Source organism: Columba livia, chromosome 15 (assembly GCF_036013475.1).
Source record: "Columba livia isolate bColLiv1 breed racing homer chromosome 15, bColLiv1.pat.W.v2, whole genome shotgun sequence".
NCBI lineage: Eukaryota > Metazoa > Chordata > Aves > Columbiformes > Columbidae > Columba > Columba livia.
The window spans coordinates 3,478,805-3,497,951 of NC_088616.1; the positions used below are offsets into that span (position 1 = coordinate 3,478,805).

At 39.0% G+C, this 19,147-nt stretch overlaps 1 protein-coding gene across 21 annotated transcripts in view; it reads right to left on the reverse strand.

The window, feature by feature from the left end:
- The window catches only part of CLEC16A (C-type lectin domain containing 16A), a 170,462-nt gene that overhangs the window by 85,065 nt on the left and 66,250 nt on the right, over positions 1–19,147 (reverse strand). For 18 of the 21 annotated variants that reach the window (XM_065030473.1, XM_065030478.1, XM_065030477.1 and 15 more), the window contains one exon: positions 1,344–16,426. In XM_065030473.1, coding sequence (XP_064886545.1) covers positions 16,086–16,426 — 341 coding nt within the window. In that variant the 3' untranslated portion in view covers positions 1,344–16,085. Of the gene's footprint in view, positions 1–1,343; positions 16,427–17,466; positions 17,506–19,147 lie in introns of those variants that run through there. The other 3 variants (XM_065030492.1, XM_065030490.1, XM_065030491.1) reach the window with 2 other exon arrangements.

Consider the following 19,147-nt stretch of genomic DNA (forward strand, 5'->3'; position numbering starts at 1 on the left):
CTCTGCAGGCAGAACAGGCTCATTGCCCAGCCCTGCAGGTCTCCCTTCTGCAGTAAGAATTAGAACCATTCCCCTGAAGTCCACATTGTTCTGTCCCAAACACCCAGAGTAGGTCATGCTCTGCTTTCTCACTTGGCTTTCTGCTTCAGCTCTTGTTGACTTACATGAAGTCAGAGATGCAAAGAGAACATTCCCGAGTCTGTATGTACTTATGTATGTACATATGTACTTAAGATGATCCTTATTAATCTACTTCTTAAAAAACCCCAGTATTTTTACATTAAGAAGCTGTGCAGATTTTACTGCAAACTGTAATACTGTGCACCAAATGATACACTACCTCATGGTGAAAGAAAAAAAAGTAGTATTAAAGTTAGTGCACTAATATCAATAGAAATAAATAGCCTCTATTAATAAAAACGTTGAATTCATGTACCTACATAAGTCTTACACCTGGATCTTATGTTAGAGGCCAGTGACCAGTTCTGCAGTTTCAGTTCGGGAGATCACTCCAAACATGCTCCTCTGTGACAGGCAACAAACCCCCCGTGAATGAATGAGAGCCAAATACTTTTTATACACTCAGGTCCTGTGAATGAAGGAGACAGCACCATACTTACACACCTAAGTCCAGTAATAGGCGAGGGTACACACAAGCCTATCTAGTCACAGAGCGAGGATACTCTGCAGATTCAAAGCCTCAGAGGTAGCAGCAAAGTTTTGGATTTTCTTGGCATGGTATTAATAGACAGTCCAATTCAGGATGTTTCTGCCTTGCTGAGGTGTTGCTCAGCTCTGTGACACTCCTGCGCAGGGACATAATCCCCTCTCATTTTACAAACTGTCCACTGCAAACTGTTTGGAGCGCGCAGCTCCCAACCACCTGCCCATTACTACACGTTGCAGACTGACTCTGGAAGCAGCAATGAGCAACAACCTGCTTTGTCCAAGGCTGCCGAGTTCATTGAGGGCCATGTACTTATTTTATGTCTTGTACATATAGGGTTTGTTTCTCTACCCTCACTCAAGCAGGTTGAATTGCAGGTTCCCACTTCACTCTGTTTCTTCACTGCCTATTTTAACATAAAGAACAGGATTTCACATTGCACACTGAACTGCAGATGAATCCTCCCAAGTCTCCTGGAACAGAGAAGGAAAGCAAACAAAACAAGGTGCTGCTGCTTTTTCAGGTTAGAGCTGCCAGAGATCCTCGTGGTTCACTGTACAGAAGTGATTACTGGATCTACCACCTAAAAATAAAACATCTTGTAGGAACATATTACTGTGCAGACAGATTTGGAATTGCTCCAAAACAAACCCTCTAGACTGTGAGCCAAACGCACCTGAAAGGCTGATTCCCTCTCACAGGCACAGGAGAGTCTGAGCGAAGACGTGCAACTTCACTTCTCTGGTGGCTGAAGCTGGACACAGCTACGGATCTAAGTCCCAGGGCAAGCACGCAAGTGCATCTTTACTCAGGCCCAGCTCAGAGCTCGTGGAAGCATGTCCCAGCATTCTGGTTTCAGGTGGGGTGAGTTACATTTTTCATTTTTCACTGAAACAAAACAAAATAAACAAAAAATTAAAGTCACAACAATAAATTAACACTAAGGTAAAACTCAGCCTGAGCCATCTCTCAAACACTGACAAAGGCAGCAAATTTTGTTGTTTGTACTGCAATGTCTGAAAATTGTCCATTTGCAGAACTAACTATACTTTAATTCGCAGAGTTGAGAAATACTGTGGTTTTCTTTCCTATTGTTTCCCTAATCTAGAAGCAATTCAGAGACATGACAGCTACATATGTAAAACAGAGTAACAAGAACTAACACTGATGTGTCCTCAGCCAGAACTAAATCTGTCTGTATGTTTGTCTGCCTTTCCCCACAACACGGCTCTGCAGAGGAAAAGTATGTCCTGCTGAACCCCAAAACACACCTTGTGCCTCGGGTCTGCTTGGACAGAAGAGCTAACTTCATCGCAAGATTTCTAGTAGAGTAATTTTGGCTATGGAAGGCTTGCATGAAAGTTGCTTAATACACAATTTACATTTACTCCATCAAAAAGCTTGAAATAATAGATTTTGCTCATTTAGTGTCCCCGAACATCTGCTGGTTTAGACACTTTGTATGTAATCAAACCATAAGTCACGTTTGAAACTTGCCTCTAGCCCCTTTTTAGGCACAGCGCTGTTCCCAGTGTGCAACTCACCGCGCAACATTAAATACACAGTTTGCACAGGGAAGAACAAACCAACATTGACAGAGGGATGACGACTTCTCAGCTGTTATTCTCATGAGGCTCTGCAGAAGTGTAGCTGGACTGATCACTGGTCATCACTTTGTGTCAACGTTAATATTATTCCGAACTTTTCAGATTACAGAGGAGATGGGAAACTGCTCTTCAACGACCTCCTGCTGGCAGCTGGGGCAATATTCCAGCTGATCCTCAGCCAGACTGGCTGAACAAGCATCCTGCGTTTGTCAAGTTACTTTTCTTAAAATATCTATTTACTCATCATAACACACTGTTCTATGGAACAGCATTACATGGAAATGTTTCCTCACATGTACTAGGAAAAAAAAATCTTGTCCAGAAGATGCATTTTAACATCAGATATTGCATATAATCTCTCTTACCACTGGAAACACAAAGCAATCATCAGCAAAAGCAGTTGCTTTGGGTTCGGTTCTTGAGCCATCCACAGACTTTATAAACAATTTTCATCAAGCAGTCTGTGATATGATCTTTAATCCAGAAACAATGGCACTACCTTACACCCAAGTCACACACCCTACATACAAGTCATCACTGCAGACTATAAACTCTTTGTAACAGGGTTTGACTCAATTAATGTCTGTACAGCATCCAGTACAACACAATTTCAGTTTCAGTGTCATCAGGGACATCTGTGCAATTACAGCAGAGGAGAATGAGAAGTTCTTCAGTCAGCTTCTAATCATTCAGCTCACCATCAGTAAGGAATTAAGCAAGAATACAGCATTAAGGGTTTCACATTAACAAGGTTAGTCATGGGACTATCCAGAAATTTCAGCTTCCTGAATAAATGGTACAGTATCAACCAGGGAGCTGAGGAAATCCTGCCAACAGACAGGGGTACATTTTAACACCAGGCTACAGGGACTTCTGCATTTGTTTTCTTGAAAATACTGAAAAAAAATCAACAAACTAGTTTCTGCCAGACACACTCACTTCCTCCAGTCAGGACACTGTTTAAATTATTGTTCTTAGAAATACATAATGAGTGAATTTCGGTTAAGTTTCATTGCTAACAGTGCTCTATAGGTCCTGGACTGCTAGCATTTGGAAGTTGTTCAGATGACTCAAGAGTTATGGTGCAAGTGAAAAAACGAAGGTTTTTTATTGTGACTTTCAAAGTTCCAGGTCCTCAACAAGAACTACATTATCTGGTGCAAGTGGTAAGATGGGAAGTATAATTTAAATAACATTCCTTTATGACAAGGAGTTAAAAAGATTAATGCTTAGGATCAACATCAAAGCACTTTACAAACATGAACTAAGCTTCTCAAGTGCACCATTAATTGTTTGATATAAATATATTTGAAAAGCATGAACTAAAGAACAGACGGGCTGATGACCTGCCCAAGTCCTATTAAGCTAAAGCAAAGGTGACGCCAGGATCACACACCGTGCGCTCCATGTGAATGAACCTGAATGCAGCTATAGAAAAGTCAGGACTCTTTTCCTTTTCAGATTCAAAGTAAAAACAGATGAACCTTAGCGCCAAGACTATGGTTCAAAGAGATCTGTGGTTTTAAAGAATTTGACAAGTCACCCTCCCCCACAGAACATCTAATATGAAGATCTGCTCACAAACTCACAAAGAAGCTTGCAAGACCTATTGTAAACAAAATTTAGCCAAGCAAGACTATGCCCCTCCAAAGCGTTTGGGCAGCTATGTAAGAATTACGAGTTCTCAGCAGCCAGTGGTTGCAAACAAGACTTTCGCAGGAAAGCCTCGAAGCTGATAAACTGTGATAAGCAAATTCAAGTGAACTGCAGGATAGAGAAGCATCAAAGCAAAGCTGCTCACATCTTGTTCCCAAGAACTCTGGAATTCAGTGACAACCTTCTCACCTCAGCAACAGGGTCTGCACAGGGTAATACACATGTGGTGTATAAAGAGTGTAATTTAAATGCAAGCATGGCTGTGGACAGTTAAATCTAATATTCTTACAGATGCCTTATTTTTTTTATTGTATCAGTTAAGTAACTGATGTCCTGCATCAAGGTCAAGATTACATATAAAATGCTATATACTGATCTTTATTTTCTCTTGGACTGTCCTGTCAAAATACCTATTATTTTCATTCTTTGTATGAATTATAAGTTTTCTCCTTAAAAGCTTCGAAGCTCTAATACCTGAAACAAGACCTAGTTACATGAAAGTTTACAAAGGGTTTCAAATTTCTTACCAGAGAGAAGCCAAAAGGGAACAGCAAAGTCTGCGACCAGCCAAACAAAGCAAAACGCCTTTATTTTGAGCTTAAGCTATGACCTACTATGAAAAATAAATGTGTACGCATACTGGAGAAAAAGGCTCTGGTTTGAGAGATGCAGGCAGTCCCCAATATTCAAAAGGTTGTAACCACATACGCAACATTATAGGTCTGTTTTATTAAATATTCTGGAAATTAATGTATTACTTTAAGATAATTGAGGTTTTCTAATATAAGAAACTTTTGAACTCTCATCCACTAGAAACGTATGTGAAAATCTCCTTATTTGCTTATATGGAAAACAAGACCCCAAAATGCTAAACTCATATTTTGCAACAGACTCTTCAACTTTACCAAAATTAGACATTAAGTAGCCAAGATTTTTTGGTATAAATTCTTGATATCACTCTGAAACATCTGAATGGCTCTTAACATGTCTCACTATCAGCAATGACTCAGTGGGCACAGGGCGGGGCAAGAACCATTTGGGCCTCGGGGGCAGCCTCTCCCCACCATTCCATGTTGCTTGTTGGGATCTTTTAGAGAAACAGGAATTAGAGATATTAAAAAAAAAAGGCAGAGCTCATACCACTGTTTGCAATTTTTCATTTTCCATACAGCCTCTACAAAAAAAGGTGGAAGCAAGCCAGTTGTTCTGCCTTTAGCCAGCCCCCTGTCCTAAGGCCTATTCCAGTGCCACTGGCTGCACTAGCTGGGGAGGGATGTGTTGGATAACAAGCAGCAGGTAAATCTCACATTCAAAGACAACCTCTCCAAAACACACTGATCTCACTGAACTTTAGAATATCAGACATAAATCACAAGATGTGCATAGGAAGTATTTGCAATCGTAACATATCCAAAACTGCATTCATATAGATTAACAGGTGTACCGAATAGGGTAACAAACACTGGAAATACTGGGTTAGATGACCACTGGCCAGCTACATTTTTTTATGTTTTGCTTTCAGTTATTTTTATTTTTTTTTTTTTATATCTGCATATCAACAGATAAAAATAAATTCAATTAAAATTAAAACCTAATTATTGTCTGTCTTGAAAATCCTCCCCTGAACATGGCATTAAAGTTTCTATTGAACCATGCATGACGGCTCCAATGTTCTGTAAACTCTTACAAGGACAGGAGAGCTGGAGCTGCCACCAGCTTCAGCAGTGAGCAGGTACAGCGCGTCCTGTCAGAGCACCCAGTGCCAGCAGAGCTGTTCAGTGACCTAAAACTTCAAACTGAGTTCCATGCTGCTGACAGAAACGCCCAGTTGCTTTTCAGGAGAATAACTCCACTAGTTTCCTGCAATAATTTCTGTCACCAAGTACTTCAAGGCTCTCAGCCCTGTTCTCTGCAGACAGCTGGGCAGGTTAGAGACGGAACAGGAAATGGCTCTTGATGGGATCCCAGCCGTCCCCTGGGGCTGGAGCTGGCGGCCTGTCCGCCGGTGAACCGGCACAATCCTGCCTCTACTTTGTAGACCTTCTGTTAATGTTTTTGTTCTTACTCACGGGCAACCTCCCCTCACCAGATGTGCTACAACAACCACTTGCGCAATTTCTCCTGTCCCACAATGGGCGCAGTTAGAACACAGTTAACCGGCTCGTGGAGCAGTGGAGTTATCTGCAGTTGTGATGCTGCCATCTCAATCCCCAGAAAAAAAGGAAAAAAGATGTTAAACAGAAACCAGTAACAACAGAAAAATGCTAAACCATCTCACACACTGAATCAGCAGTGAATCACAACACTCGTAGGCTCTGACTAACGGACCAGAGAATGAAGCAACATTGCAAATTAAAAAACGAAATTTCCTCTATTTAGTGCTGCCAATAAAAGGCAGGCTAAGAAGCAATAATGGGAAACAGTGTTCTTTTGTTCAAAGATCAACTACATTGGTGATTTCTCGAGGGTTTTTGATTCCCTACCAAAAAACCTGACTCTTCATAGAAGCAGAGGGTAAATTTACTCATCATTGGTTGTTTTAAAAAAGCTGTTGAAGTTCTCACCTTAACCATGACTTCCCAACTAGTACTTGTGGTAGGACACCTACTATGAAGAGAAGCTTTCTTCCACGTGAGGGAATTCCTTCCCTCCTCCAGTCTGTGGCAGAGCTATTAGGGTGTTTGTTTACTTTTAGCCACCCAAAATTGAATTTCTACCTTCAGAATATTATCCTAAAGCAAAAATATGCAAACCCAATGCATTTACTAGGGCCCAGAATAGGCAGGACAATTTTGCAAAGCCATTTTCAGGTATTTAAAAAAACCTCATCATCTCTTGCAGATGAGTAATTCTTTACTAGCGCCTTCTCGTATTTTCTCCTTTTTAATATTTTCTCTGTCATTTAAACAAGCTGAGAAAGGCCTGAAGTTTTCCTCAAAATTAACTCAGAAAATCAAGTGTTTTGGTAGAAAAAGCAGCTCTTCCTGAACTGCATAGTTTAAAATCATAACAGAAATTCCCTATTATGGCTTATGTGAGAAAGTTTTTAAATATCAGAGGATCGAGAGTCTGCCCATCTCAGTTATACCAGCCTACATGAAAGGATTCCCATCTTGTGATTTTCCTAAAGCCTTAAACCAAAGCAGTAAAGAAGTGGGGAGACTTACAGGCGTAAGTCTGATTGTTATTGCATAACTATGTAATCAACTTTCCCATAACCTCCAGTTTGGTAACTACCGCCAGATCAACACGACACTTCCCAACCCTTTAGTAAGAGGGTGAAGTTGATATATTTGAAATATTACCACAATAACTACAGCTTTCCACAAAGTGCTCGTTGGGAGGCTGATGCTGTTACATACACAGAGGTAGCTCAGATTTCATTAACCTCTTGGTTTTGTGCAGATTTTTGTTCTGTCGTTTTGAGTGCCTCACAAAGTCATGTTTACAGCCCATTTAAATCACTGACAAGAGCAATGTTGCTGAAGTAAAGAGCCAAATGTTTCCTGGGAATAAGTGACCCATTTTGGGAGAGCAGCAGGGGAGGAGGGCTCAGGAAACACTCTACCATTAACAACTATACTAAAATAAACCTCCTCTCCAAATTTTGTAACAATTCTTTTAATAAGTTTTCTGGCAAGGGGCTGGAATATATTATCATTCTTTGCTCCTGTGCCAATCACATTAACTCCTGCAACCAGCTTAGCTCAAACAATTGAGTCACTACAACTGTTTGTAGTGCTCATTTAATGTACGTAAGTTTCAAGGGTACCCTGTAGTTTTAGCTCCTCAGCAACCTAAATCTGCTTCAAATAAATGATCCAAAAAGGAAGACAAATTTACACAAAGATGTCTTAACCCAATTAACTTGATGTCAAAATTTATTTCTGTAGTAAAACAACAGCTTTTTTTCCCAGCCTGTGTCACAATGTTTATTGCGTACTAAAGCTGAGAAAAATGATGTGTAACTAGGAAACAGAGCCTGTGTATTCGTCCGTCCTTATCGGTCATCCAAACAGGCCGAAAAAATATTAAACTGTGACCTATGTGAAATATAAACCTTTATTTGCGGGCAAGACAGTGAGGATGGAATGATGAGATCAGTATTTTCCATTCAACAAGCACATTTCCCAACTTTCTAGAATGAGTCTCTGAGGACAGCCAAAAGCTTTCAACATATTTCAAATGATCTCATACTGTAACCCTGAAAAATAAGGCACTTGATAACAATTTCACATCTTAAAATCCATTTTAGAGAACTGGCAACCAAAAGCAATAATAATTTTAAGACCTAGACATGTTCACAGATAAGCTGTCGGTAGAATCCTTGAGCTAAAAGCAGATACACAACAAACACCAGCCAACCAGAGTTATTCCCCATCAGCTCAACAGCCTGAACTGTGTGACAACACTCGCCTGAAACCTTTCTGCTTATTCGGCCGGTTCCGAGTTACAACTCCAAGTGTTGCAACTCTCACCACCTCTCCTTCTTTGAGAGATAAAAGAAACCTGCTTAAAATTCAACAGAATTTTCAGGGAATGCACTCACATAAACAGCGAGCTTGCATTCCAAGTTGTAGGCATCACTTATTCAAAAAGATCACCAGAAAGCGCCGATACAGCTTTTGTCTTCATCCAACCTGGCAGCAGAAAAGTGCCGTTAGGGATACAATTTCTTTGCCCCCCCAACCAGCTGCTCTCATGCAATCCCAGTGAAATCTTGCCTTGATATAGAAACAAACCACATAGTTTCACTTTCTTTTTTCTATAACTGTGCCAGAAGGACTTATCTTAATGATAAAGATGTGGATTTACCTATTAAAGGACTGTTCAAAGTGGCTGCACTTTTCATGGGGACCAAGAAAAGAGTGGACTAATAAAGCATTGCATGTCAATTTGTCCATCTGTGACCATCAGCAACCCAGGGCAAGATGCTGAACCTGACTCAGTGCCCAAGTCTAAAAAGATCTTCTACAGCGACAAGACAAAGGGCTGCAAAATTCTGAGGCATCAGAAGGACACAGGAACCACGAGACAGTTTCAAACAGATGGGAACTTCCTGGCCACGCATTAGACAAGGGGTGTCCTTACAGCAGCACTACTGGCACGATGCAGAAAGTCCAACTGCCAGGAGCAGATTTAAGATCACTTTCTCCAAAAGACCACGTTTTAATATTTGCATCTTATAGTAAATCACTGTGTTGTCTCCCACCTGCGACACAGAGCTTGCTTATTTCACAGTACAGTGTGATTTAACTTCTTCCTAAGAAAGCTTCTGGAGCAATGCCTGGTGTGAGAAATAACATTTCACAAGGAACGTAGACTGACTATAATTAATTCCTACAGATGGAGAGGCTAATTAACCAGAATCTAACTAATAACTCAGTTGGATTTAATCCATACACTGAACTGGCAACATGCAGAAAAGAGAAAGTGGTGGAGGGCGCAAGGGTATATTTGGGGAAGAAATCACACATGACAGGCACTTTCCAAGTGGTTCACAGGCAGTTTAAACGTTGCCCAGTCACTCCCAACCCTTGCTCTCATCTACTTGGTCTCATCACCTCCACAGGCTGCCTTTCTGCTCTCTCTCTCAAGCTGTGTCTTTCCTGCATACACAATGCAAAAATTCCTTGGCTATTTCAGTTTAAAGATTAAAATGCCCAACATTCACATACACACCCCATAGTTGTTAACAAAACCAACCTTCTGCAAATTTTGCATATCACTGTTATTGAATGTCCTTATGCATCAAATCCAGCAACAGAACATGAAAGGGAAGGAAGTTTTCTCAGTAACACCATTTTTATTGCCAAGATCCATTTACAAAGAAAGGTCTCTTGTTCATTCTTGCCCAGGTTTGCAATAGCCATGACACTTGATCAATGCCACCAAATACAGACTTAGCTTAGCTATAGAAATCTGCATTTCAGAAACACACACCAAGATTTTCTAATTTCACTCCCTTGCCAGACACTTATTTACAGTTTTCTTTAAATTAACATAAGATACTGTTACATTTACTCCAAATATCTAACATAACTTACATTAAATAATTCATACTTATTGCCTGTGAAAGAAATTTCAGAATTAAATTCTGTTGTGTTTGGGCTTTTTTCCATGTTCAGGACTTTTTTTTTTTTTTCTCCAAATGAAGTACATTTAAGACACAACTTTGTTGAAATCCATTTCATAAGAGGACAGTCCTTCATGTTCATTAAACGCTTTATGTAGTATTTAAATCCCAGGTACATTCATTCTTCTAGAAAAATACATTTCCCCCTCTTCGCCCTTAAAACAATCAAACTCTCAAAACAGCTCAAAATGAAGTAAACAGTTTGCAACAAAAATACCAACATACCTATTCACAAGTGGAGATGCCTAAAGTTATCCTCGACAGTTTAAAAGGCTTCCAGCAGGTCCCCAGGAGCTGTAGCAATCTATTATTCAGTGCTATTGCTGGCCAAAACAAATCTCCTAGAAATTCTGAGAGTCGATAAATTTGGATACTTGAATCTATTCTCCATCCTTTCCAAAATCATGTTCGTGTTCACTGTGAATATAATATTTCTGCCACAGCCCTTAAATACACCCAAACACAAAATCTCAGACCGTCTCATACACACCTAAGTGATCCGATTGCAATTACCATGTCAAATTCAGTGTAGTATGAGCACCCAGGACCAAAACCAATGGAGAACAGGATGAAAAAAAACCACCTCATGTACCTTAAGATTAAGATCTTAAAAGAACCCTGGGAACACTCTATACTAGTCTGAAGCTTATCGTACTCTAGCTTTTATCATTAAGTATTCTTAGTCATTACCTGCTTCTTAAGACCTTGTTAGTTATTTTCTTTCTAATAAATGCATTCCACGCATTATGCTAACAAGACAGTCACAATAATGACTCAACTTTTTCTTTTTCATACTAAGAACAAATGAATTCAAGTTAGCAAAACAATAAAACAGATACTGCCACAGTGCACATTTATTAGACGAGCAAAATTTAGCTTTACATTTATAATACATTAACGAACATAAAAATACATGTTTTATAACACCTTGCAGAAGAAATGAAATCCGAGCAATGCGCAAATCTAAAAATTTTGGGAGATCAAAATATGGAAAATTCTGTACAAATGTAATATAAAAATACATTTCCATATGAAAGAACCTTCTGTTTGAGCCTCAGTCCAGAACTGCACGTCCCATGTCTTTGTTGCTGCTCCAAAATTCCTGAGCAGCAGGAAAAAACCCCAAGCGCTTCCCCCTCCCGCCCCCTAAAAACATCCCACCCTAGAGAGCCCTGCTTGGATCACCACCTGCTTTCCAGAAGCCAACAGGAGCCAGTAAGAGTTATCCTATTTGTTTCTAATTCATGCTGCAAATGACAGTAAGTCAGGAAGAGAATTTTCAACATATATTTAGATGCCTAACATTAGGTTGCCTGAAAAGTACAAGACTCATCAAAGAGACACCATCTTTGAGGCAAAATGCCTCGATCTCACTGATGCCCCATCTGATGTCTCTGTGCATATCTCAGGTTCAGCTAGAGGACTAAAGCATCTGATTTCCTAGATGACAGATGCCCGTGCAATGTTCTTTTAAATGCAACTTCCTGTTAACTTTAGCTGGTTAGTGAAGACAACAGCAGAATGTTTAGCATGGAGGGATTGTTTTGAAGAGTACTATGTGCAGGTTAGAGAAACTATTAACTGGTTATTCTGTAGTTATTTACCTGTAACACATGCCATGGGAGAAGTGACTGATCACACTACAGCAGCGACAGCACCATGCGATTCAAGTGTTTACTTTGGTGAAGTGGCTTCACACACTGAGAGTTTGACCTTCTTGTCTGAGAGCTTACCTATGTTGTCACGCATACAGTTTTAAATCCAATTTACTGCTGTAAAATGACACTCAATTGCAGGGCAATTACTGAATTCCTAGATTGCTTAAAGTAATCACCCCAGACCACCTGCATTAAGTGTGGAAGTTCTAAGTCACTCACGTCTTACTGCTTAATTAGGAAAAAAAAAAATCACAGTAACTTCAATTCTAAAGATTGCTGACTTTGCTATAAACAAAATACCTTAACCATTGGTTTTAAAATTTTACACACAATAATACTTCAAATCCACAAAGGAACATTATTTCTCCCTGTATTCTGTCTCTATTGGACAAAGGGTTCATATGAATCACTGGACGTTGACTTCAACTCTGAATACTGATCTAGATTTGAGTCTTAAATTCTGGATACAGAATAAGAGTTTTTAAATGTCACATACCTGTCCTTTCGTAACAATATTGCAAAACAATAAATGAATCCTGGAAGAGATTCCAAATTTTTCCTCACCAAGTGACTTCAAAGGAAATTCCAACTGTTGTAAAGCGAAGAATGTTGAGGAGCTCCTTTAACAGGTGTCATTTTATACCTTTTTTTTTAAAAAAAAGCTCAGCTTAAAGGAAGAGAAATCAGAATTTTAGTTTCTCATGATTTAGCATTGGAGAATAGAAATGAGCTCAGTCCTTGTATTGTATATCATCATGATTTCACACACAAAATACAGCTTTTAGTTTTGTATTAATATATGTGACCACATTTCTAATGAATTTGGTTTAATCCACTCAGCTTGTAGAACGAAAAGCAGGAAGCTTAACCTTTGGTTTCTTTCTATATCAAAGAGTTTCTGCAAACCAATTACTTTTTGCACCCAAGTTTTACACTGCAAGCATTACCTCTCTGGTGAAGCAGACATTAGAACTGGGCACTAACATTTCCTCCCTCCACTTTTGACCCAGTTTCCAAGTGGCTGTTGCTGTTACTCTCTTCACAAATTAAAAGCTGGGTCTTGTCCACTGTTGTACACTGGATGACAGAAAAGCAAAGGGGACCAGCAAGAAGCAGGGAGACCTAACAGTGAAGACAATACATAGTTCTATTAACCAATAGGTTGGTAAAATTTGATAAAATGAGCTATGCGGACTATAAAACAGCAAAGTAACATTCAGTATGCCTTGGCTTCTCTTCTCAAAAGAAAGAGAATAATAGAACTGTTTCATGTTGACAGAATCTGGCTGAAGATAGGCATGGCCTCTACAAACACACTGAGAATTTAGCATCTCTCCAAAATGTTGGCATGTTGCCCTGGAACACTGTTATATTTATTTTAGAGTGATTCTACCTCCCTCTGCATTGTTACACTGAAGTAGTGAGCCTTTTACAAAGTCAGGTGTTCAGCTGCTGCTCTTATCTGCAACTTGGTATTTGGATTGGGTTAAAAAGAATGATGTTACACTGACTCACATCAATTTTTGTTTAGAAAAAAATTACATTTGTGGCTGATGTGCTAATACTTTCTTGGTTGAATTTCCTTTTTACAGTGAAAGGGGGATAAGGAAACAGCCCTTGAGTTTTTCTGATAAAGGAAAGACAGATATGATACTCTTCAAGGAACTGTAGATGAGTAACACTGAACTTGCAGAGATAAAAGACTGTCGATGACAGATTATTTCAGCATCTCCAAAGCTTCTACATTCTGAAGTCTCCTAATGCAGCATGAAGCACAGTCCAATTTTAGGCACATATACCTTCATATTAGAAGCAAACAAATCAAAATCAATTGCTTCTGTGGCATAAGCATTCAGAGATTCAGAATGGTCTGTACCAGTTGTAGCATTTATATAACAACACATCAGCGGCAGAGCTGGTGCAGACAGAGCACCAGCTCCCAGTGACAGTCCATCTTTGCAGAGAATGTTTAATAGAACTGCTAAGATATCCCACCTTTCCACACCAGCAAGGCTCTGCCAGCAGCACACTCGACATTAGACCTGGTCTTCTGTTCTCCTAATACCAGTATCTATCTCAGCCATTTCCTGTGAAGCTCTCAGTAAATCGCACTGGTCATGAGATTTCAAAACCACTCAAAGGCATCGAAAAGCACAAAGTCACCTTTTTTTTTCCTCTGTCCCATTTCTTGTGAAGTACAGCTCCAGGGTGAGATTATACATACTAATTAAAAAGACTCCTTGTGCATGGCCCTACTCTTGCTATAACTGAATTTGAAATTAGATTAATAAAGATAAATGTTTTCCTACATAAAATAAATTCTCTTTAAGGGTGGCATTTTGTGTAATCTAGGTCAACAGTTAAGGTTAACAACTAAGATAAAATGCTTTCAAATTAAATAAGGCATCATTTTTACAGTTATCTTCAGAATATTACAGGGGTACAGTGCAAGGGTGCAACACACTAAAGGAAGACTAGACTGCCATCAGTTCAGCTGATACAATTTTATGTGGTCCTTATGCCCAAATTACCACTTGAATCCCAGGCTTGTTGAGGTGCACGTACATCACCTGCAACAGTGACCGCTGTGTAAACTCACCCCAAGGATACGAGCAAAAGAAAAGGCAGGCTCTTAGACCAGCAATGCCAACTTCTCATCCATATCCATAGCAGTGCTGAAGACACCTAACTCTCAGAATTAATTTAGAGTTTAAGCCACTCTGGAATGGTCAGAAAACTCCATGCATAAGCTAATGAGGGAAGAAAAAAAGTGCTGGTGTTCAACTGCAGACACCTTGTATACACATTCTAAAGATTAAGTTATTATGTGAAGGAAAAGATGGAAAAAGTGAGCAAAGTTATACTTGTGGATTAGTCAATCGCATATGTAACATTTGAAATCACTTCAAGTATTTCATCTGATAGCCAAGAAGAGGTAAAAGCCTTTCAGATTCACCTACTTGATATGAAATCAGTGTTAGTAGAGATAGAAAGAGGAAACATTGCACCGACGACTGAAATCACAAGACCAAGTACAGTAAATAGCAGTCTTCAATCTTTGAGAGCCAGAAAGCACTCCATGTTATGAGCAGACCAAGAAGGACATTCTGCTCATTTTACTATTAATTTAAATTAACACACATGGAAATTGACGTGACACCTTCCATTACATTCGTGTTAAATTACGTATCAAATCAGCAAAGAACATTTCAGACTTTAATCAACACTTTTCCACTACTTTCTGTCAACTTGGTATCAGATCTAGGAAGCAAAGTAAGGCAGGCACAAGCTCAGGATCACTTTTCTGTAGTAATGTTGCTTAACTGTGATACTATCCCAGATAGGAAAAAAACTACACAATACCTTTCCTTTTGAGTTTCAGACTTGAAAAGGAATTATCAGTTAGATGTGGTGACCTCCTTCCTACACGAAGATGAACATTTTAAAAACCTCTTTATAGTAAAACTGCTCCCATCTCCTCCTAGAAGCCATCCTTCAGTACAAAGGAGGTGCAGCAATTTGACTGTCAGAAGCGAACAAACAACCTATAGCAATCTCTTAAAATATTTCACATTCCTCTGTAGCTGGTTAACCAACGACTAAAGCAGTCTCAAAAATCCCTTATGTTAATTCGAACAAGCATTTGTCATTAAATTTCAGGCTTTTACCTTTTAAAAAGCTTTTTGACATATATCTGGCTTTGAATCAAACCTTGAAATAAATATTACACACGGAAGAGACAATATTGAAGTCCAGAGTTCTCCAAAGACAACACTGGAAGTGGCCAAGCCTGCTGGTATCATGCAGACCTCCAAAAGATGAATGAGATTGGGATTAAAAAAACAAAAACCAAACAAACCCAACCAAACTGAAAAACACACCATGTCTCAAATGGAAATGCTATCTCTCTACTACAGTATATAATTTTTTCTGATCAATGGTATGTCTCCAGTTTCAAAGACGTAATGATACAATATCCTGAACCCAGGTATCCAAAAATGTCTTCACTTTGCCATAATACTGTAGACCTTTTACAATTAACTTAGTTCCTGCAGCTGAAACTCTATAACAGAAGGAAAGCAGGTGCTCTGAAATACTTCCATGTTCTTCATAACACAAATTGGTAGGAAACAACCAGTTCAGATTCAAAAGTTGGTTTGTTTGTTTTTCTTGTCTAGTTTAAAGATGCTGAGCATCTGATGTTTGCTGTAAAAGCTGCCCACATTCTCTTTTGGCAGTGAGGCTCTTTTGCAGACCAGATAGCCTCGCTGGCTTCACGAATTATCTGGACTCCCAAAGAAAAAACAAGGAAGAATATGGTTGCATTTGCTTCACTGTTCAGCACAGCCTGCAGGTTGGCTTTAATCGGAACATTCTTCCTCTACCTCTTTTACCTTGGAAACTTCAGCTTCAGATTGCAAAGACGTTGGGGGAATGCAGCTGAAAGTTCGGATGCTGTGTGGATCAACCGGTGGCACCAGGGTAAGTGACTCCACACTTAGTGCATCTGTATTGTCATCTGTTATTAAGGATATCGTGGGCTGCTGTGCAGGAATCAGGCTGGGAGACAGGTTTGCCGTTTCTATGTCATTGGTTTTTATAGCATTCTTGCTAGACTTTGAGACAGCTGGAAGAGTTTCATCAGTCAACATCATTTGACCAGAAATGGTCATCTGAGGCTGCTCCAGAGCTGATGCATCATCTAATAAAAGAAAACACCAAGAAACAATCAATATTCAACTTAGTATGTACATCAAGCCTAACAGTATACTATTATTTATGAATATTGAAGAATAACTGGGTGGAAAATGCAGTTCTGTCAAGCACTATGCTTACACATTCACTTTTTAGTAATAGGAAATAAACCAAAATATTATGAAGGCATAACATCAAATGCCAGCAAGAATCTGTTTAAATTAGGAACTAGAAAATTTAACACAGTATTAGAATATGCAGCAATATCAGAAATATTCCTAGAGAGAGGAAATTGAGGGAAAGAATAAGCAACCCTCTCCAGTATTTAGTATAAACTGAGTAGCCACCCCATACCAGGAAGCTCTTTAGAAATGCTATCAAAAAAAAGACAGAACCCCTCTGTAACTAGTTCTCCCAAGAGGTGGCTTGTTTCTTACAAAAATTTGGAAGTCATTCTCTCATGTCATTCTTCAGATTCACACTGAAGTGACACCTTGATCACAGAAAGCAGAATTATGAAAGAAAAGGAAGGGGAATAATGTGCTTTCTGTAACTGAAAGGTGCTGCCAAACAGGCCTGGTTTTACACAGGCTTGTGTTATGTGATTTTTTCTTTTCTGTGTGCTCTTAAGCACGGAGCATACAATACAGATAAAACTGGCAATAAGCATTATATGCCACAGAAAACTGATATGCTAGGACACCTTCCCACACAATGAAAAACTCTTCACAGCTCTTTGCATGTTCCTTTCCCCTTCAATCCCAGCTAACTGCTCATTTGGCTCAGGACAGCGAATGGAGGGGAGCAGGCAATACAGCCTTAGTACGCTGAGCAAGTACGCCCAGAAAAATCAGGTTTTTTTTCTTTTCAGACTAGGGTAATAGATGCCATTAAAGTAACAGGTATCCAGCTTCAAGACAGACCATTTTTAGACTCTTGTAAGAAACAGCATGTGTTCAAGTGTACAGGCATCTGCAGAAAACTCTACAAGGCAATGTAGTGAATACAGAAGCTAAGAATTAGATTCTGGCTTTAATACACAGTGACCTTAAAAATATTTCCGTTTCAATAGGGTTCCAATTAATCCTGTAAAAGAACAGAAAGCATGAACATAAGGCAGGAAAAAAAAAAAAAAAGAAAAGAAAAACAAAGCTGAGAATGGAATGGATATCGGTATCGGTGGAATAACAGTAAGATTATTGGGTTTTTTACCTTTCTGGTAAGATAGCCCCAAACAATGGTGTACGCTCACTTCAAAAAACCACTCAGTTTTACTTTTTGCTAAAGCTTCTTGCCTTACTATAAACAACATGTAACCATTGTAAAAAAGCCTCCTTTAAAGTACAAGGGACATCACTTGTTACTTTTGAAAAATAAAGACAGATTCAAAGTAACTTCAGATTGTTCTTTTTAGCTGCTAAGAAGCTTTAGTGAGAATGTAGTGATTGATAACAGAGGAAGTGATGCAAGACTTGAATGGAAAATGAACTGTTCGAAACGCTGAAGTAAAGCCTCGTTTCTCTGAATTCCAAGATAAACACTAACATTTAAGTGTGCAGAAACAAGCAAGTCTCTTTGCGGTGATTTTTCCTTTCTGAATTTATAAAATCTTTAAAGAATAGCAAACATCATTTGCCAAGATTATTTTTTTATCTTAATTATGGTATGAATAGTCACCAAATTTCAGGACTCAGAAACCTGAGACATTCTGGTAAGTATTATCGAGCAATGGCATTCTGCTCAGGAATGTTATAAACAGCACGTTTCTATTCCAGATCTGCTATTTCGCTTCTGATCCTGCAGTTAATTTCTCAAATCACTCCTCCAAACAAAATACTAATATGTTTTCTCAATGAAATTTACTGAAATCATGACAGACATACTTATTCTTTAGTTATGCTGTATTGTCCCTAAATCTTTCCACATAGGATCTAAACTAATGCTAAAGGGACTCCCTTCTTAATGCCACAAAGGAAACGAAAGCATTTGAAAACTGTCTCAAAAAAAAAGAAAAAAAAAGTATCTGCAGTCAACAAGTCCAAATTTTCTATCCAAAAGTCTTAAAAACATTCAGAAAAATAGATAAAATGTTAGCAGGACATACTCTGTCCAGTATTCTAGCTGCAGTATTTATACAGAATACAAAATTGGGGCTCTTCTATGCCTCCCACTTTTATTTGCTATAGATAGTAATAAGCCTCTCTCTTCTGCTTTCCACATTTCATTAGTTACTGTGAGAGCTTCACTTCTGTTCCTTGGTTACTGTATTTACAGGTTTCTGTAGCCCAGAACAGCAGCACTGCCAAAATGAGCAGGTATCCACAAACTGTGGCTGGTCCCTGCAGAGGCAGAGAGCAAACGCCAGGACACAAAGCGTGGGGAAGGAAGAATTGTTAATGTTGTCCAGAAAAGGTCAACGGCTGTCACTACTATTTTGCAATGTATTATTCCTTCTGGACTAATACTTAAGTAAAAATCTTACTCTTCAGTCCCAGCTATAAACTACAGCTCTGAGAGTTATACTTGCATCTTTATGACCAAGCTCTCCCATCCAAAGGCTACTTGAGGTGTATTTGGTATGTAAGAGGCATTCTTGATGTAAAAGTATCATCCTCTTGATGTAGAAAGTTCTTGCATGTAACACCTCCCAGCTAATTGAATACATGGCTTCAGGACAATAATTCATTATAAAATATTTGAGGCTCAAGATTTCAAAGCCTTTGAAGTC